The sequence below is a fragment of the Erythrolamprus reginae genome, chromosome Z (assembly GCF_031021105.1).
Source record: "Erythrolamprus reginae isolate rEryReg1 chromosome Z, rEryReg1.hap1, whole genome shotgun sequence".
Lineage (NCBI taxonomy): Eukaryota > Metazoa > Chordata > Lepidosauria > Squamata > Dipsadidae > Erythrolamprus > Erythrolamprus reginae.
In genome coordinates this window covers 86,715,276-86,736,891 of record NC_091963.1, presented here as the reverse complement: position 1 = coordinate 86,736,891, position 21,616 = coordinate 86,715,276, and the positions used below count along the sequence as shown (strand labels likewise).

Sequence of the window (21,616 nt, the reverse complement as noted above, 5' to 3'; positions counted from 1 at the left end):
CGGCTCGAAGGCGGCGAGAGACAGCGCCAAGGAACGGGCCTGTCCACGCTCTCTCTCGGCGCTTTCGAGCCGAGTCCGTGAGCAAGTTCGCTCCCGGACTCGGCTCGAAGGCGGCGAGAGACAGCGCCAAGGAACGGGCCTGTCCACGCTCTCTCTCGGCGCTTTCGAGCCGAGTCCGTGAGCGAGTTCGCTCCCGGACTCGGCTCGAAGGCGGCGAGAGACAGCGCCAAGGAACGGGCCTGTCCACGCTCTCTCTCGGCGCTTTCGAGCCGAGTCCGTGAGCGAGTTCGCTCCCGGACTCGGCTCGAAGGCGGCGAGAGACAGCGCCAAGGAACGGGCCTGTCCACGCTCTCTCTCGGCGCTTTCGAGCCGAGTCCGTGAGCGAGTTCGCTCCCGGACTCGGCTCGAAGGCGGCGAGAGACAGCGCCAAGGAACGGGCCTGTCCACGCTCTCTCTCGGCGCTTTCGAGCCGAGTCCGTGAGCGAGTTCACTCCCGGACTCGGCTCGAAGGCGGCGAGAGACAGCGCCAAGGAACGGGCCTGTCCACGCTCTCTCTCGGCGCTTTCGAGCCGAGTCCGTGAGCGAGTTCGCTCCCGGACTCGGCTCGAAGGCGGCGAGAGACAGCGCCAAGGAACGGGCCTGTCCACGCTCTCTCTCGGCGCTTTCGAGCCGAGTCCGTGAGCGAGTTCGCTCCCGGACTCGGCTCGAAAGCGCCGAGAGACAGCGCCCCCCGGACCCCCAACCCGGGTTTGGGGGGCTGCTAGGAAGCCCTCCATGCCGGCGGCAAACAGCCGCGCCGCCCCCAATCTTCGGCTCCTCGCTAGCGCTGTGGGAGTAAAAACACCATCTGCACATGCGCAGACGGTGTTTTTACTTCCGCATCGCTACTTCGCGAAAACCCGCTCATTGCGGGGGCTCCTGGAACGGAACCCTCGCAACGAGCGGGGGATCACTGTAAATATATTGTAGGTTTATCACTGCATGCTCCCACATTAGCTTTTTAAAAAACAAGACATTTACAAAGTGACACTAAATTAGCTGCAAAATGTATCATTTTCAAAAAAAAAAATTCAACAAGAAATTTTAAAAAATAATAAAAATGATTTTCTCTTTTACTTGACACAAATGTTGAAAGTAACATTATTGCCTATTTATATGAAGTAATATTATTACCTATTTATATGAAGGTTCATCTCTTCCCTCTGATAAAGTCTGGCAAAAAAATTCAAAAGTAATGTACGTACAGGAAAAGGAAGATTCCTTTGCTGATAAAACGTGTAGACTGCTTTCATCAAAGTTTCTATTGTTGCTAAATAAGAGGATAAAGATAAAAATCAGTAATGATACTTTATTTTCTTTATATTATGTAGGGGGAAAATCTCATTAGATATTAGAATTAGGAGAGCATAATCTAAGATGTGAACAGCATTATTTTCTACAGTATGATAAAGTTAATGTAGATTTCAAAACCACTATGTTAATATGGAATAAATTAACGCTAACTGAGGCTATGCCAAAAAATGCCTTATGATTCTTAGCACAAGAAGCACAATAATATCAAGAAAAAGGAGGTAATGAGACATAGTTAACCTATCAAGAGCAGTTAGAACAACAGCAGGGACAATGTAAGATACAATCAAGAGAAATCAAGGTTGCTGACAGATAACATTTTCAATTGTATACTCAGGTAAGAAAAAGATTCAATATAAAAAGCAAAACATTTGATACTGAGTATTGTGAGTGGTCCACATCTGCTCAGCTGGTCATGGATTTTGAGAACCAGGAGACGGAGGAATACTGGCATCACAGGCCAGTGTTCTTGCCAGCTGAGTCTGAGAGTGAGAGTGAAGGGGAATTGGAGACTGGAACCCCACAGTTAGGGTACTGTCTGAGTCAGAGGATGATGGGGAGTTTGATTATCAGGACCCCTGTTAGATGCAAGAATAAAGAGGATGAGATCCAGGCATGACTATCTCTCCAGGAGTTGTTGGTGTTGATTAGATCTATGGGATATTTAGTCACACCTTGTCTGATTTATGATTTATGAAGTTCATGATTAGAAAGGGTAGATTAGTGAAAGAAGGATACTTTGTTTTGGGGTTTTTTTAATAATAAATTTTATTTTTACAAATGTACAAAACATAAAAGAACAATCGAAACAGAAAAACAGTTAAATCCCAGCATAATAAAACAATTACCAAACTTAAAAACTTGTAAAGAAGAGAGAAAAGGAGTAAGTAGAAAAAGGGTGAAGAAGAGGAGGGAAAAGGTTAGAAGAGACAGAGGACATAGAAAGGATAGAAAGGGTAGGGGTTGGCGAATGTCCAGGGGAGCTGTATTGAAAACGAGAACTAATTCCTAATTTATTAGCTCGTTACCATGGTTCGGATTAATCATCTGAATAGGCAAATGCAAGTGTTGAGTTAATCAAGAGTATAGAGATTTTAAGAAATAGTAGTAAATATTCTATCTGTATATATCTAAGGTCTTTTATTACTATAAAAAATACAAGAGAGCTATATACCGGATTTGTAACTGGTCAGGTGTATATCCATCATTTCAATCTTGTAGCGTGTTATTCTCTTTTCCCCCCCCCAACCAGCTGTAAAAGGGATCCCAACAGTTATTAAATGAGGACAATGCTTCATTTCTAACTAGTATAGTTAGTTTCGTCATCTCTGCGCAGTATTTAATTTTTTTTATTATTGCGTCTTTCGGAGGTATATCCTCGTTTTTCCACCACTGCGCGAAAGTTAGTCTGGCTGCTGTTGTTAAATGGACAATTAAGTGTATTTGGGTTTTAGGCAAATTTTGTCTAAGAATGCCCAAAAGAAAGCATTCAGGGTTTTTTTCTATTTTCAGATTTAGTATTTCATCAATCCAGAGTCCAATTATATTCCAATAGTTCTGTGCTTTTATGCATTGCCACCATAAGTGGAAATAGGTGCCTAGTTCTTGGTGACATTTCCAACAGTATGGTGAAAGTTTATTGTTTAGTTTTGTTAGTTTTATCGGGGTAATGTGCCACCTGTAGAACATTTTAACTAAATTCTCTTTGTAGGACGTGGCTATGGTTAGTTTATAATTTCTGCTCCAGAGTAATTGCCATTCATCTTCTTTGATCTCTTTTTTAAGGTCCAAATTCCATTGTTTTACATTGATTTTTGTACTAGTAATATCTAATTCATTATAATTTAAGTAGCAATAAATTTTTTAAATTAATTGTTCCTGGGATTCTGTACATAGTAGAGGGGCATTTTTAACTATTCCTGATTTACTTTTATCCTTGTTAAATTTAGTTTGCATCTGTAAGTATTCCCACCATTCCGTTTTTTGACCTAGGTTTTCTAATTCTATTCTTGATCTAATTTCACCATTGGAATTTATTATATCCTTGTACCTTATTACAGTGATCCCTCGATTAGCACAGTCTCGATTAGTGCGAAACGCTACAACACGGTTTTTCAAAAAATATTAATTAAAAAATACTCCACGGTTTTTTTGCTATACCACGGTTTTTCCCACCCGATGACGTCATACGTCATCACCAAGAGTCACTTCTCTGTCTCTTTCTCTTTCTTTCCTGTCATTCTCTGCTTCAATCATTTTCTCATTTCTCTTTTTTTCTCCCCTTTTTTCTATCATTTCTCTCTCTCTTTCTTCCTCTCTCACACTCTCTTCCTCCCTTCTCTCTCCCCCCCTCCACTTGCCCACGAGAAGAAAAAAAGCAACCTCTGCCGGGCAGCTCCCCTTGTGCCCCCGCTTTGTGCCTGCCTCTTTTGGGGATTTTTTTTCTTTTCTTTTTTGCGCTGGCGGCGGGAGCTGTTGGGGAGGGCTCTGCCGGGAAGGGCTGTGTCAGCGGCGAGGTGGCCGCGTCGTTATTGTTCCTTCTAAGCTGCTTGTGCGACCACCTTGCACAGAAACATTTGCCCCTTTGCGCCGCCCCACCACCCGTTCCTGCAAGTAGAGGTCGGGTGTGTTACCGGGAGCTGGAGGTGGCGTGGGGCCGGACACTAGGTGCTGGGGAGGACAAAGGAGTGAACGTAGCTACTGCCTCTCAGCTGCAGAGCCGAATGGGGGCGGAGGCAACAGCGGAGCCCGGCGCTGGGGCCATGCGAGGCTGTTCATCCAGGGGGGCGTGGACTGGCAAGTCGCCCTCCGCTCTCTCTCTTTCTCTCCCTGTTGCCGGCGTGGTACAGTATATGAGAGAGAAAGAGAGAGACAGAGGTCGGGCGCATTACCGGGAGGTGGAGGCGGCGTGGGGACACCGAGGAGGGCGCATTACCGGGAGGTGGAGGCTGGGTGCCGGGGACACCGAGGAGGGGGTGGACGTGGCCTCTCAGCTGCAGAGCCGAACAAGGGCGGAGGCAACAGCGGAGTCCGGCGCTGGGGCCATGCGGGGCTGCTCATCCAGGGGGGCGTGGACTGGCAAGTCGCCCTCCTTTCTCTCTCTTTCTCTCTCTTATACCACACCGGTAACAGGGAGAGAAAGAGAGAGAGCGGAGGGCACCTTGCCGGTCCACGCCCCCCTAGATGAGCGGCTCCGCATGGCCCCAGCGCCGCCCAGGCAAAGGGGAAACCCCAAGATCGCTTGCCGCTTTGCAGCGAAGGAGGCGAAGCAAGGCTCCAAGCTGCAATATGGCAAGCGGCAAGCGATCTTGGGGTTTCCCCTTTGCCTGGGCGGCGGGAAGAGCCAGGGAAGGTTCCTTCGGCCGCCCAACGCCTGATCCGCTCCGCAGCGCGGCAGCAGCGAGGAGCCGAAGATGGGGTTTCCCCTTTGCCTGGGCAACGGGGAAACCCCATCTTCGGCTCCTCGCTGCTTCCGCGCTGCGGAGCAGATCAGCTGTTGGGCGGCCGAAGGAACCTTCCCTTGGTCTTCCCCGCCGCCCACACGCAAACTCCACCATCTGCTCATGTGCGGCCATGAAAAAAAAAGGGCGCGCATGCGCAGATGGTGTTTTTACTTCCGCACCACTATAACGCGGAAATCGATTAGCGCAGGAGGTCTTGGAACGTAACCCCCGCGCTAATCGAGGGATCACTGTATATTGTTTTTTTTATGAAAATTGGGATGAACATATGCTTCTAATGGGGCGTACCATATTGGGATTCCTTTATATAGTTTTATCTTAATTTTTTTCCAGGTATGTATTAAAGATTTCCTAATCAGATGGTTGGTAAAATATTTATGGGTCGTAGGCTTTTCATCCCAAAGATAGTAGTGCCATCCTAAATGAAGGTCGTGACCTTCTAAACTAAGTAATCTGGTATGAGATAAGCTCAATGTAATAATCTTTCCAAATTGGAAGTGCCAGACCTCCTTCTTCTTTTCTATCTTGTAGGTATTTTAAGCGAATTCTCGGGCGCTTGTTCTGCCAAATAAAGTTACTGGTAATTTTATTCAATTTTATAAAAAATTCTTGTTTCAATTGGATTGGGAATGTTTGGAATAGGAACAGTATTTTGGGCAAGATGTTAAGTTTTATAGCCGCAATCCTTCCTAATAATGAGAGTTGTAAATACTTCCATTTCAACAAATCAGATTGTATTTTATCTATTAATTTATTGTAATTGTTTTCTTTTAGACTAGACACTTTATTCGTCAAATTAATGCCAAGGTATTTAATTTTTTTTAACTATTTGAATGTCTAGTTTGGCCATTAAGATGGCTTTCTGCGGTTCTGTCATATTTTTGGTTAGGATTTGAGTTTTGGTTTTGTTTATTTTAAGCCCTGCTACTGTGCCGTATTCTTCTAGGATGGCAAGTAATTTAGGTCCAGATTCTAAGGGGTCCTCTAGAATAAATACAAGGTCGTCTGCCAAAGCTTGTAGTTTATAAATTTCATTTTTGCACTTTAGCCCTTTTATATCTTCCTTTTTTCTGATGATTCTAGTTAGAACTTCTAATGTTAGGATAAAGAGTAGTGGGGACAGTGGACAACCTTGTCTCGTTCCTTTATGTAGGGAAATTTTTGTTGATATATCTCCATTGAGGATGATATATGCTGATTGATAAGTGTATATTGCTTTTATTGCGTTCATAAATTTAGGGCCGAATTCCATATATTCAAGTTGTTTAAGTATAAATTTCCAGGACACATTATCAAAAGCCTTCTGGGCGTCGAGGAATATTAATGCCACTTGTTTTTCACTGTGGGTTTCGTAGTATTCCAGGGTGTCAAGTACTATTCTAATGTTATTCTTTAACTGTCTCCCTGGAAGGAAGCCATTTTGATCCGTATGTATGAATTGGTTTAGAAATCCTTTAATTCTACTAGCTAAGATAGAACTAAAGATTTTGTAGTCGGCATTTAAAAGAGAGATGGGTCGATAATTAGCTATTTCTGTAGGGTCCGTATCTTTTTTTGCTAATACAGTGATCCCTCGATTAGCACGGTCTCGATTAGCGCGAAACGCTGCAACGCGGTTTTTCAAAAAATATTAATTAAAAAAATAAAATATTAAAAAATAAAAAATAAGTCCACGCTAGTTCTCTCTCTCTTTCTCTCCCTGTTGCCGGCGTGGTATATGAGAGAGAAAGAGAGAGGCAGAGGTCGGGCGCATTACCGGGAGGTGGAGGCGGCGTGGGGACGCTGGGTGCCGGGGACACCGAGGAGGGGGTGGACGTCAACTGCGGGCGGGAGGAAAGCGAATGCCACGGGGCTGGGCTTGGCTCCCCCCTCGGCTCCCCCCCTTATCAGCCCCGCCGCGGAAGGCTCCATTCTGTTCCCTGAATGGAGACCGCCGGCCGCTCAATCGGGCCGGCAGGGAACGATCAGTCTTGGCTGCGGGTGGGAGGAAGGCGAATCCCCCGTGGGCTCCGTTACATCTTCCGCTGCCAGCCAGGCCATGCTGGCGGCAGCGGAACAATCGCTGGCTGTCAACTTTTCTTTTTAAAACTGGGCAGGAGCTGACTTGCCTCCCCAGTGCTAAAAAGAAAAGTTGACAGCCAGCGCTGCGACTGACAGAATGCTGAGCCTCCCGTTCTCCCCCCCCCCCCACCTCGCCCCTTCCGGTTTCGGCGTTCGGCAACGGAGTCCGGCGCTGGGGCCATGCGGGGCCGCTCATCCAGGGGGGCGTGGACTGGCAAGCGGCAAGTGATCTGGCGGGAAGACCAAGGGAAGGTTCCTTCAGCCGCCCAACACCTGATCCGCTCCGCAGCGCGGCAACGGGGAAACCCCATCTTCGGCTCCTCGCTGCTTCCGCGCTGCGGAGCAGATCAGCTGTTGGGCGGCTGAAGGAACCTTCCCTTGGTCTTCCCCGCCGCCCACACGCAAACTCCACCATCTGCGCATGTGCGGCCATGAAAAAAATGACGCACATGCGCAGATGGTGTTTTTACTTCCGCATCCAGTATAACGCGGAAATCGGTTAGCGCGGGAGGTCTTGGAACGTAACCCCCGCGCTAACCGAGAGATCACTGTAGCGCTAAATTTGCTTCTGTCCAAGATGTTGGAATTATACCTTTATCTAGGGCCTCGTTCATTGTTTCTAGCAGGGCCTTTTCCATTTCAATGGGAAGGTCTTTACAGAGTTCGGTTGGGAGGCCATCAGGGCCCGGGGCTTTATTATTTTTTTGATCTTTGATTGCTTCTTTTAATTCTGTATTGGTAATTGCCTTATTTATTATATCTTTCGTTTCTTGTGATAATTTGGGGAGATTAGCCTGTTCTAGAATTTCTTGTATTTTTTGGTCATGTAAGTTATTGGGTGTATTTTCAGGATTATCATAAAGATTGCTATAGAAATCCCTAGCAATCTGTTTTTTGCTTTGCAAGTCGTGGCATACATCTCCGTTTGTTGTTTTAAGACAGTTTATGAGTTTCTTTTCCCTTTGTTTTTTGAGTTTATTGGCTAGCCATTTGCTAGGCTTGTTAGCATTTTCAAAATTATATTGATTGCTACTTTTAATTTGTTGTGCTAAATTTTGTTATCTATTAAATTTAACTCATGTTTTATCTGTGACATTTTTTGTTTAATTTCTTTTTTTGGGGGGATATTTTTGTAAATTTTCTTCTAGTAGTTTATATTCTTCTTCTAGTTTTTCCAATTTCCGCTTTTTTAGTTTATATTCTTTAGCCATGTATGAAATAGCAATTCCCCTAGTTACAGCTTTGTCTGTATCCCATACATTTTGAACACTGGTGTGTTCTTTAATATTTTCTTGGATGAAGAAGTTCATTTCCAATTGAAGTTTCTGTTTGAAATTTTCCTGATTGAGAATAGATTTTTGAAGCGTCCATCTAGAACATTGTTTAGTTCCTTTCCATATTACTTTAAGCGCATTGTGGTCTGAGATAAAGTTGGGTTCTATCTCAACCGACTAAATTTTTGTATTAAGTTCTATTGTAGTCCAGACCATATCCAGTCTTGACCAAGATTGATGTCTGTCTGAGTAGAAAGTGAATTTTTTAAGGTTAGGATTTCTATCTCTCCAACTATTTTTAAGTTTTAATTCTTTAATTAAATCAAAAAAGGCTTTGGGTAGGATTCTTTTCTTTTGTTTATTACTTCTATCGTTGTTATAATCTAGTTCCTTATCGATTATTCCATTAAAATCCCCTAATAAACAAATATTGTCCATAGCGTATTCATTTATAATAATTAATAATTTTTTATAAAATCTTTCTTGTCCTTCATTCGGGGCGTATATGTTGATTAAGGTTATTATTTCCGAATCTTTTTGTAGTTCTATTATCAGGACTCTACCCTCTCTATCTTTGTATTTCAGTTTGGCTTGAATATTAGGGTTAACGTAGCAGATTACACCTCTCTTTTTTTCCGATGCTAAAGATGAGAATAGATTCCCAAGTTTATTTCTTTTAAGATGCTCAAATTTGTTTTTAATATGTACTTCTTGCATTGCAATAATATCTAGGTTTAGTTTGGCAAATTTATTTAGGATTTGATTTCTTTTTTTTGGCGCGTTCAATCCATTTATATTGATTGAATATAACTCGATTCCCCAGTTAGTCGTTTTTTGTGCCAAATTTAGGTTATCTCTATTTAGGTCTAGTTGCCCTGGTACTTCTAGTCTCTTTTGGTATGCCTGCGTAGCCATTATTTCCGGTAATTAAATTATCTGTAGCCAGTGTTCCTTCTGATCTATTTGGAATCTGGTCTGTTAGTTGTTCATTAATTGGCGTAGGGTTTCTTGTTTCCTTATTATTTATTGTAACAGCCGTCTGGTCGTTGGTAAAAAAAATTTCAAAGAATTCTTCGGCTTTGTCAATCGTATCTATTTTTATTTTTTTATCTTGACAGGTCACTAGCATTCCCTCTGGGACTAGCCATCTGAAATTTATGTTGCGCCTAGTTAGTTTAGCAGATAGAAAGGTATATGGCTTACATAGGTCTGTTACGTGTTTTGGGACTTGCTTTAGGATAACCAGCTGTCTCCCTTTGTAATCTATGGGGTCTTCACGTGCTCTGTGAAGTATTTCGTCCCTGACTGATTTTTTAACTAGTTTGATATGGACTTCCTTGGGGAGGTTATGGCATGTGGAGTAGTTGGTATTAATTCTATGTACCTCGTCGATTTCATTTAACATCGTATCTTTTTCGATGCCCAACGCCTTTGACAGAATGTCTGCCATAATGTCTGGTAGATCCTCACTTTTCTCCTCCCTAAGGTTTTGAAATCTAAGGAAGTGGTTGGCCTTTTCGCTCTCAAGTTGGATTACAGTATTTTCTAATTCCTTGTTGGCTTGGACTAATTTTTCAGTCAGGTCTTCCATTTGTCTATGATCCTGGTCAATCCTGTCTTCCAAATCCTGAATTTTTTGTTCTTGTTTTAACATCTGTTGCTGGAAAGCCTCATGTCTTTTATCCATATTTTGCATCCTTTCTTTTAACTCAGAAGTATCATTTCTCACTTCACCTATTTCTTTTTTAATATCTTCATGGTTCTTAAGCATTAGTTCTTGCATTTGCAGCAACATAGTTTGTAGATCTTTATATGAATTGGACCTTTCTCTGGGCAGCATATCTTCAAGTGATCTCTGGGTAGAGGGGCTAGGTATAGCTGAGGTGGATTGGTTGATTGACCTCTTCCCCGATCCCAGTTTAGACAAATTAGAAAGGCTTGTCATTTTAACAATGTTCCACCAGCTAGCCCACTTATATAGATCTCTAATAGTCCGTTCCAGAGTTAGATAGGGAAAGTAAGCTTAAGTGATATATTAAATAATATTGAAGATCCTCAGATCGATTGTCGTATAGAAATAAGAGGGGTAGTTGATGAAAGAAGGGTGAGAGTGAAACTTATATCAAGGAGAATAGATAGATATGTAATTCCAATAGGTAATACTATAAACAGGTATCAAGAGTTATTAGAAGGGACAATAGCTTAGTTTCAATTGCTTTTGATGGTTATAGGATTCGTAAGTAGTTCTTCCCAGCAAGAAAAATTAATCAAATTTTATAACAATATAAATGCCAATGGGGTTAATTCTTATATTTTCTAAAAATGATGAACCATCAAAGAAAAAGATGCTTAATTCATTCTAAGTTCAACAAAATCTTAAGAGCTTTAAAACATATTATATAATGATATAGGTATTGATAATAAGTTAAACAGTAGATAAAAAGTAAAGACACAATTATAAGTACAAACTAAGCAAGATTAATGCATTTCATTTCTAACATTCTATAATAATTCTAGACTAATATTTCTAAAGGATAGTATTTGATAAAGCAAGATGGCTTAATATCTAATAGTTAGAGGGGAAAATATCTTAATATAATAACGTTATAGTAAGGTATCCTAGTAATCTACTGCTAAATTAATAATCTACTAAAAAGTTAATAAGGATACTTTGGTATAAACTTTAAACTAAGAGGATAAAATACAAATGCTGTTAAGAATATAAGCTTTTTTCTTTCTTTTTCACATTTCTATTAATTCCTCTATTATTTTTAAATTTAAATTTGTATTGTCCCAAATGTATATTTTCCAAAAGACAACTGGACTTAGTTGGGGGGGGGGGGGTTCCATTAAAAATATTTCACTTCTTATCCAAGAAAAGACAAAACCTCATCATTGAAATTTACAGAAAATCCACAAAAAATCAATACTTTTGATTTGCCCATTGGAGAAGAAAATGGGAATCACCAGAAAGTTTGCCCACCAATTAAGAGGAAAAAGAAAAAAAGAACTAAATGCACAGAACTTTTAATTATCCTGAGTTTTCATCAAATCCAGAAAAATAACCATTATAGACAAAAAAAACAAACTTAGCAACATTGTCATTCCATATCGTAAAGGAATACCTGAAAATCTGAATTTTCAATCAAGACAATATACATGTAGAATTTAAACCCAAAAGTACACCAAGGTAGAAGTTTGTCTATCCCAAGGTTAAAACACTCAGGCACAAATTGAGCAATACAATACACTGAGACATGTGCAGATCTGAACCTGTCTCCTATCCATTACTTCTTGTCCTTCTGTAAGAGTGCTATAGAGAGTAAACTGACATTCTCTTCTCTATCACAATCCCTCAAATATTGGGAAAAAATCACATCTCCCTAAATCTTCTCTTCTTTAGGCTAGACCAGGGGTCTGCAACCTTAAACATAAGAGCCACTTGGGCCTCTATCCCACAGAAAACAAAATAAGGGGAGCCAAAAAGCCTGGGTGGGTGTGGCCAACTTGACATCATTCATTCCCCCCAGTCACATGATACCCCCCAGGCCACACCTACCCAGGTTTTGTGGCTCCATTTTGTTTTCTATGGGAAATAATTATCTCCTTCTCTCATATCTTTCTCTATCTCCCTCCTTCTCTCTCATGTCTTTTTTCTATCTTCCCATCATCTTCTCTCTCTCTTTCTCTCATCTTTTTTTCTGCCTCCTGTGGGTGTATGTTCGTCTGTGTGTGTGTATCCCACTCGCTCTCGCTCTCTGTCTCTGTACCTTTACTCACTCTCTGTCTCTGTACTTTTACTCACTCTCTCAGAAAACCCTGTGTGCTCTCGTTGGGGCTTTTCAATATTCATTTTTCTTTCTTCCTTTTGGAAATCTGGGCTGGCTGAGGAATGAGCACAATCCACAATGGAGGCTTTTCTTCTCCTTCCCCTCCTCCTCTAGTGTGCACTGTCCTGGCCCCATCAAAGCTGGCCAGGTTGTGAGAGAGAGAAGCCTCCACCGTGGATTGTACTCATTCCTCAGCCAACCTGGATTTTCCAAAGAAAGGAAGAAAAATAGGTAGACAAAATGCAGGGCTTTCCGGGGGAGGGGAGAGAGGAGGGAGAGAGATTGTGTGTGTCAGGATGGCTTCACTCAGAATTTAAGAAAAATAAAACTCAGAGTCCATTTTGAACTTCAAAAGTGAATTTTACTCAAATCAGAAATAAATGCATCAAAAGCAAAGCAAAGTATGAAGAAAGAGGCATGATAGTTGCCCATATGAAAGAATCCCACTTGCCCCCCTTTGGGAAATAACCAATCCCCATTGTCCATCTTTGTCAGGTGGACGCATCTTCCCCCTAGCATCATGCCTATGGAATACAGCTTCTAAGGAACTTTATTCTCACCTCTTCTCAAGGAGAATCGAAACTCATCCTGGCCTTTGCCAGAGAAAGGAAAGTTATCAAGGCCCCTCCAGAGACATTCCTCCCCCAAATCCCCCATAACCCTACCACCTCCCGTTACTTATGACAACCGATGCGTAGTGGAAAGATGAAACATAGTGAGGCTGACAGAGAGAGAGAGAGAGAAAGAGAGAGAAAGAGAGAGAGAGATTGGCTAATGGGCAAGCGTCTTCGGCGAGGGCTAAATTCAGTCTCTCCCTCCCTCCTCTCTCCCCCCTCTCCCTCCCTGGCGGCTTCCCTTCATCATGTGACTTCCCAGAAGACTTCCTCCCCGAAAGCCGGCCTTTTTGTCTGGGAGGGAAGATGACGCATGGGCGAGGGGTGGGAGGCAAATCTCTGCGTCTCCAGCCGATGTTCCCTGCCACGCCCAGCTCGGCTTCCCTGGCTGCTTGGCCGGCGGGGCTCGGAGGAAAGGGGCTGGAGACGCAGAGATTTGCCTCCCACCCCTCGCCCGTGCCGCCGGCGCGTCATCTTCCCTCCCAGACAAAAAGGCCGGCTTTCGGGGAGGAAGGGGCGTGCTCGGCTCTGCGTCTCCAGCCCCTTTCGGCCGAGCCTCCCTGGCCAAACAGCCAGGGAATCCGGGCCGGGCGTGGCGGTGACGGCGGCAGTGTTGCTGCTCCGGTCGCCCGATTGTCTCCTGCCTCCCGCGCCGATGTTCCACGCCCGGCTCGGCTTCCCTGGCTGCTTGGCCGGGGGGGCTCGGCCGAAAGTGGCTGGAGACGCAGATTTGCCTCCCACCCCTCGCCCGTGCTGCCGGCGCGTCATCTTCCCTCCCAGACAAAAAGGCCAGCTTTCGGGGAGGAAGGGGCGTGCTCGGCTCTGCGTCTCCAGCCCCTCACCGCCACGCCCGGCCCGGATTCCCTGGCTGTTTGGCCAGGGAGGCTTGGCCGAAAGGGGCTGGAGACGCAGAGCCGAGCACGCCCCTTCCTCCCCGAAAGCCGGCCTTTTTGTCTGGGAGGGAAGATGACGCGCCGGCGGCACGGGCGAGGGGTGGGAGGCAAATCTCTGCGTCTGCAGCCCCTTTCGCCCGAGCCCCCCCCCCCCGGCCAAGCAGCCAGGGAAGCCGAGCCGGACGTGGCGGCGACGGCAGCGGTGTTGCTGTTCCGGTCGCCCGATCATCTCCTGCCTCCCGCGCTGATGATCCCAGCAACCCCCCCAGCCCGGCTGTCACCTTTTAAAACAGCCTGGGGGCTTCTCGGCGACCTCCCCAATGCCGAACCCGGCGTTGGGGAGGTCGCTGAGAAGCCCCCAGGCTGTTTTAAAAGGTGACAGCCGGGCGGCAGCGGTTTTTTTGTGGGTTTTTTTGTGGGTTGCACGGATTAATTGACTTTACATTGTTTCCTATGGGAAACAATGTTTCATCTTACGAACCTTTCGTCTTACGAACCTCCCCCCGGCACCAATTAAGTTCGTATCTTAAGGTTCCACTGTATAAGCAAAAACCTAAATACAGTGATCCCTCGAGTATCGCGAGGGTTACGTTCCAAGACCCTTCGCGATACTCGATTTTTCACAATATAGTGGTGCGGAAGTAAAAACACCATCTGCGCATGCGCGCCCTTTTTTTCATGGCCGTGCATGCGCAGATGGTGTTTTTACTTCCGCACCTGGCCCAGGGAAGGTTCCTTCCGCCACCCAGCAGCTGATCTACTCGGCAGCGCCGCAGCAGCGAGGAGCCGAAGATCGGGGTTTCCCCGCCGCCCACGCAAAGGGGAAACCCCGATCTTCGGCTCCTCGCTGCTGCCGCGCCCGCCGCTTGTCCGCCCGCCGCTTGTCCGCCGCCTGCCTGCCCGCCTGCCCGCCGCTCGGTGCACGAGAGGGAAAGTGAGAAAAAGAGGGAGAGCAAGAGGGGGAGAGATAGAGAAAGAGAGAGAAGGAAAGAAAGAAAGAGATGAGAAAGGAAGGAAGAGAGTGAGAGAGAGGAAGAAAGAGAGAGAGAGAAGAGTGGAGTATTTTTTAATTAATATTTTCTGAAAAATCGCGATATAGCGTTTCGCGAAGATCGAGATCACGAAACTCGAGGGATCACTGTATCTGAAAGAAGGGTTAGAAACATTAGATACCCTGTTTCCCCGATAGTAAGACACCCCCGATTGTAAGACGTATCGGGGGTTTCAGGGGGGTCGGCTAATATAAGCCGTACCCCGAAAGTAAGACATATGTCTTACTTTCGGGGAAACACGGGGGTATTGCCGCCTCCCTCTCATCTAGCTGCGTGCCGCCTCCTGCCCACGTCCGCACCGTCCCCCTCTCCATACGTCGCCGCGTCTGCCACCTCCCTCTGATCTTAATGAGCGCCGCCTCCTGCCCACTTCCGCCCCGCCCCCCCTCCATACGTCACCGCGTCTGCCACCTCCGTCTGATCCAAATGAGCGCCGCCTCCTGCCCACTTCCGCACCGCCCCCCTCTCCATACGTCGCCGCGTCTGCCACCTCCCTCTGATGTTAATGAGCGCCGCCTCCTGCCCACTTCCACGCCGCCCCCCCTCCATACGTCACCGCGTCTAAATGTTAATTTTACGGTTAAAACAAAAAATTCAACAATATTTTTCCAATACAGTGAACCCTCGAGTTTCGCGTCCTCGAGCATCGCGAAAGGGCTATTTCGCTATGTTTAAAGCAATTGTTACCATCTCGATCATCGCGAACGCTACATCGCGATTTTCCGGAAAAATTTAAAAAAAAAAATACGTGCTTGGTTTTTCCCGCCCGATGACGTCACGCATCATTGCTGGTTGGCCGAAATCTCGGCCAATCAGCTTTGCCATTGCAATCAGTTTTGCAACTTTTGCAAAAGTTTTTGCAGCCGTTCCTTCGAGCCGTTCCTTCGAGCCATTTCTTCGAGCCGTTCCTTCGAGCCGTTCCTTCGAGCTGTGTCTTCCATCTGTGCCTTGGAGTTGTTGTGCTTTGCATCTGTGTCTGGGATCTGTTTCTTGGATCTGTGTCTGGGATCTGTGTCTGGGATCTGTTTCTTGGATCTGTGTCTGGGATCTGTTTCTTGGATCTGTTTGTGAAGACTTCTTTGAAGATGGCACCTAAACGTTCCATGCGGAGTGGAGGCGGCGATGCTAAAAAGACCCGGAAGATGCTGACAATCAAGGAAAAGATTGAACTGTTGGACATGCTGAAAGCGGGACATTCTAATGTACAGGTTGGTCGCCATTATGGGCTCAACGAATCGACTGTGCGATACATTAAGAAAGATGAGAAGAAGACAAGGCAAACTTCTCTGATATCATTCAACAAGGCTGCCAAAAGAGTAGTGACGCCTAGAAACAAACGCCTTATGAAGATGGAAGCTGGTTTGTCTGTGTGGGTAGAAGACTGCCGAAAAAAGAGCATTGCTTTGGATACGAACACTATCCGAACCAAAGCGCAGCAATTGTACAACCGTCTTGAAGACACAGATGCAGATGGGGTAGACCGAGGTAAGGACTGGTGTTTTTTATAAGTGTATTTAAGTGTTTTTTAAGGAAGGGGGGAGAGAAAGGAAGGAGTGATGGATGGAAGGAAGGAGGGAGGGAGAGAAAGGAAGGATGGATGGATGGATGGAAGGAAGGAGGGAGGGAGAGAAAGGAAGGATGGATGGATGGATGGAAGGAAGGAGGGAGAGAAAGGAAGGATGGATGGATGGATGGAAGGAAGGAGGGAGGGAGAGAAAGGAAGGATGGATGGATGGAAGGAGGGAAAGGAAGGATGGATGGATGGATGGAAGGAAGGAGGGAGGGAGAGAAAGGAAGGATGGAGGGAGGGAGAGAAAGGAAGGATGGAGGGAGGGAGGGAGAGAAAGGAAGGATGGATGGATGGATGGAAGGAAGGAGGGAGGGAGAGAAAGGAAGGATGGATGGATGGATGGAAGGAAGGAGGGAGAGAAAGGAAGGATGGATGGATGGAAGGAAGGACTGTATGCTTTCATTCAAGTCACTTCTCTCTCCCTTTCCTGTCATTCTCTGTAGATGAAGGCGCTGATGACCCTGGAGACCCCCAGCCGTCAACATCTTCTGCTTCTTCAGCCTCAGCCCCAGCCACATTCACAGCAAGCAAAGGGTGGTTTGAGAAATTTCAACGGCGCTATGGCCTGAAGAGTGTGTCATTGCACGGAGAAGCTGCCTCAGCAGATACAGGTGCAGCCGAAAACTTTGTCCAGGGCACGTTTAAAGACCTAATTGCAGAAGGGGGCTACCTTCCAGAACAGGTGTTCAACATGGACGAAACAGGCCTGTTCTGGAAGAGGATGCCTTCAAGGACTTTCTTGATGCAAGATGAAGCCAAAGCCCCTGGCTTTAAGGCCATGAAAGATCGGGTGACTTTGATCATGTGTGGGAATGCAGCAGGCTTTTTGCTGAAGCCAGGGCTAATCTATAGGTCACGAAATCCAAGAGCCCTCAAGAACAGAAATAAGAATTCATTGCCAGTGTACTGGATGCATAATCCTAAGGCATGGATTACAAAACCCCTCACGCGGGACTGGTTTCATCAGTGCTTCATCCCACAGGTGGAGGTGTATTTGGCTCGCAAAGGACTCGATTTCAAAGTGCTTCTCCTAATGGACAATGCTGGAGGCCATGATCACCTGGAACATGAACATGATGGGGTGCAAGTCGAATTCTTGCCACCAAACACCACATCGCTTATCCAGCCGATGGATCAAGGTGTTATCCGCGCATTTAAGGCACTGTACATGTGCAATTCTCTTGCAAGCATCGTGGAAGCAATGGATGCTGATGCAAACTTCACATTGAAGGCCTACTGGCGTCAGTACACAATTGCATCTTGTCTGACGAACATTCAGAGTGCCTTAATGGATATGAAGTCACAGACAATGAATGCCTGCTGGAAGAAATTGTGGCCAGAAGTGGTGCATGCTCACAGGGGATTTGATCCCGAAGAAATTCAAGATGCTGCAGTCCAGAACTCTGTGAAGCTGGCACAGGCACTGGGTGGAGAAGGCTTCGTTGACATGACACCAGAGGAAGTCAATGGTTTGCTTGATGAGCATGGCCTACCGCTGACAGACAGAGATCTGGAGGAGCTGACCAGGTCAGCGAGTGAAGAAGAGGAGGAAGAGGGAGCTGAAGAAGCTGAGGAACAAGAAGATGTTGGCCTAACGCTTGAGCGGCTTGCAGAAATGAACAAAGCTGCTGCAAATCTCCAACGCATGGCGGAACTTTGGGATCCCCACATGACTCGCTATTTTCAATTTAAGGCCTCCCTTGACAACACCATTGCACCATACAGAGCCATGTTAGCCAAGGAAAAGAAAAAGCGCCAACAACTGCCCATAACTATGTTTGTCACGAAAACCAAGAGGTCTGCCACAACATCACCTGCAGCGTCCATTGTAGACATGGTGATAGAAGAAGATCCCGATTTATCCTAGTTATGCTAACCCCCCCCCAAAAAATGTAAAACTGTAAATAAATATTTTTGTTATTTCTATCAGGATGACTAAGTGTTATTCAATGTGTACAGTACAGGTTACAGGTACAGGTAGAGGTACAGTACAGTACATTAAGGGGATGGGAAATGGTAATTTGTGGGTTGACAGTGTTGGGACTGAGTGGCATAGAGAAGAATGAATGAATGACTGAGTGAATGAAATTCAAACACAGGTGAGGGCTGGGGTTTTTTATTCTGTCATTGTTTAAGTGCTTTTTACGAACCTGGTTAAAAATGAAGTTTGGAATCACAAACTAAAGTTTCCTCACTGAGAGCTAGCAACTTGGTTGGGCAGAGCAAAAAACCTGGTTAAAAATGAAGTTTGGAATCACAAACTAAAGTTTCCTCACTGAGAGCTAGCAACTTGGTTGGGCAGAGCAAAAAACCTGGTTAAAAATGAAGTTTGGAATCACAAACTAAAGTTTCCTCACTGAGAGCTAGCAACTTGGTTGGGCAGAGCAAAAAACCTGGTTAAAAATGAAGTTTGGAATCACAAACTAAAGTTTCCTCACTGAGAGCTAGCAACTTGGTTGGGCAGAGCAAAAAACCTGGTTAAAAATGAAGTTTGGAATCACAAACTAAAGTTTCCTCACTGAGAGCTAGCAACTTGGTTGGGCAGAGCAAAAAAACGGGGCGAATCGGGGAGAGGGGCGAATCGGGGAGAGCTAGCAACTTGGGAGGGCAAAAAAACGGGGCGAATAGGGGAGAGGGGCGAATCGGGCGGGCGGGGTGTAGCGGCGAGGAGCTCGGAGGCGCTGGGGGTGTGGCCGGCATGGAAAGTAAACATTGCCAGCCTCCGAACTGCTGTCGCCCCACCATCTGCGCATGCGCGGCCATTTTTTTTAAAAAAAGAGAGATCACGCATGCGCAGATGGTGTTTTTACTTCCGCGCCGCTACTTCGCGAATAATCGACTGTCGCGAGGGGTCCTGGAACGGAACCCTCGCGATAATCGAGGGACCACTGTATAAGACATACCCTGAAATTAAGACATAGTGGGGCTTTGGGGGATAAAAAGAAAGTAAGACACTGTCTTACTTTCTGGGAAACACGGTATATATAGGTCAGTGTGTTGAAGACTGTTTCATGTAACAAAATACTCTTGAGTACTTTGCTCACTAACTGATTTATAACACAGAACCTCATCCAACTAATTTTGAGTGCTATTCCACAGAATCCAGCAATATTCTACATAGCAAGTTTGATATCTGATGGTGTAAAACTGTCCTTTTCAGCCATGCTATTTATATACAGTTATAGGAAAAGTTATTTCTGTGAGTCCAGTTACAAGGTATTGTCTCTCTGGGAAAGAATCTTCCTGCATTGACCTTCAAAGAAAGCTGAGGGGAGGGGAGCGAATAATATCATACCAAAATAAAGGCCCTTTTTTGTTTAAATACCTCAAGTTTAATTAGACATATACGGGAAGGACAGGGAAATTGCTAGATTTTCTTATAATAAAGTTTGAGATCCTAACTGTAACCATTTGGTGCCCCATGCCTGCTACACATTATTTAATAGGGGTTTGGCCATGATCATAACCAATATCAAGTTAAAGATCTCAGAGAAGTCCGAAGAGATTTCAGTTGCTACTGCCTGCTTCCACACATACCAAAAATCATTACTCTTAATGACCAAAGGGAGAAAAATCTTAGACAGTAATTGAATATAGTCATCCATTCCACCGAAAAATTCCATGAGACTTGTCTGTAGACAGAAGGCAGCATTAGACATACAATTAGAGATTTGAAGAGTTGATCTTAAAAACATGGAATGTACAAATTCTAATGGTGCAAAATTGGAAAAGGGCACTATGAAGAAGTTGTGTTATTGTCTTGAGTTCAATAATTTTAGAGCTGGCAGTATGTAGTGACAACTTCTTCCCTTAATATACGAGGGTCGCCCAGAAAGTAATGCACCACATTTTTTTTCTCAACCAGCGAAACTTTAGATATACAGTACATTATTTGAATTGTCAGGAGTGCATGTATAAAGAGCCATTGACTTACATGAATGGTCCTCTCGATGTGCTGCATGGAGAGTCCGACATGGGATAAACTCTAGTCTGTTGCTAGGGATTGAGTTTAAATTTACATATTTGAATAGATAATGCTCCCTAGCTGCCTAGGAGGTCAGTTAAAAAAACAAAGGTGTAGTGAAAGTCAACAAGAACTTTATTAAAAACAAGAATAATTCTCAACTAACCGCGACCCTGGGCCAAACCGGCCAGGTGGGTTTGGACTCTCCACGGAACACATCGAGAAGACCATTTAGGTAAGTCAACGGCTCTTCTCCAATGCACTGCTAAATAGAGTCCAACATGGGACATAGCCAAGCTAATCAGACAGGGAGAAGGCTGGTCCAGGGGAGCAGGAAAGGAACAAACCCCTTCCAGGACATGTCTCCTAAATGCTGTCTCTGCTGAGGCATACACATCAAGACGATAGTGCTTGATAAAGGTAAAAGGTGTAGACCAAGTGGCAGCACAGCAGATATCTTCTACTGAGGCTTGGATAGTCCATGAGGTGGCCGCACTGCACATAAAATGTAGGTGATCCAAGATGGCGCCGACAAAGGCTGCCTCGGTGAAATGCTCTCAGTTTCTTCATTTTCTACTATTCCCTGCAATTCTCAACGGATTTCCTACTCAAGAGACCATCTGCTAAGAATTAAAGAACATTTCTTTTTAGGAGCAGCTATCTGCAACTTCAACCCCACCCGTCTTTACAAACATGGAGGAGATTTTAGCACAGGAGGAAGCCATTCCCCGGCAACCATGGATCACCAAAACCAAACGCAGCCCGCAGAGACGAAGAGGTAAAAGGGCGGGAATTTTAAATAGACTAAGGAACAGGGGAATTAAAAAAAACCCGCTCCCTTCTATCTTTCTTACCAATTTACGTTCACTTGCCAACAAGATGGATGAAATACTGCTTTTAAATAGATGCAATTCTGATTTTCACAACGCATCTGCCCTATGCTTTACTGAAACCTGGCTAAACGAGGAAATTGATGATAACAGTATGCATTTACCGGGCTTTCAAATTTTTCGGGCTGATCGGAATGCAGAATTATCAGGGGGGGAAAAGGGAGGAGGCTTATGTATATATATCAACAACAGCTGGTCTCAAGACATCACCGTTATACAAAAATTCTGTGATGAAAACTTGGAGTCTTTAATTATTAATTGCAAACCCTTTTATTCTCCCCATGAGATTCATTCCTTCTTAATTTCTACAATTTACATCCCTCCCCAAGCATCTGTAAAAAAGGCACTAAAATCCCTAGCTGATCAGATTATGGAGGCTGAAGCCAAATACCCTGATTCACTGGCCATTATTTTGGGAGATTTTAACAAGGCAAACTTGAGAGATGAGCTACCAAAATACTTTCAACATGTAAATTGTCCCACCAGAGGCAATAATATCTTAGACCATTGTTACACAATTGTAAAAAAGGCTTACCGGGCCCTACCAAGAGCAGCTGTGGGCCACTCTGATCATTGCATGATTCACCTTGTACCTGCTTACAAACAATGATTTAAAGCCACAAAACCAACAATTAAATCAGTGAGGACTTGGACTGA

General features: G+C 45.0%; 1 protein-coding gene across 3 annotated transcripts in view; it reads right to left on the bottom strand.

Annotated features, from left to right (window-relative positions):
• Positions 1 to 21,616, bottom strand: part of TEX10 (testis expressed 10) — a 107,630-nt gene that overhangs the window by 47,826 nt on the left and 38,188 nt on the right. For all 3 annotated transcript variants that reach the window (XM_070727778.1, XM_070727779.1, XM_070727780.1), the window contains exon 7: positions 1,174 to 1,309. In XM_070727778.1, coding sequence (XP_070583879.1) covers positions 1,174 to 1,309 — 136 coding nt within the window. The remainder of the gene's footprint in view (positions 1 to 1,173; positions 1,310 to 21,616) is intronic.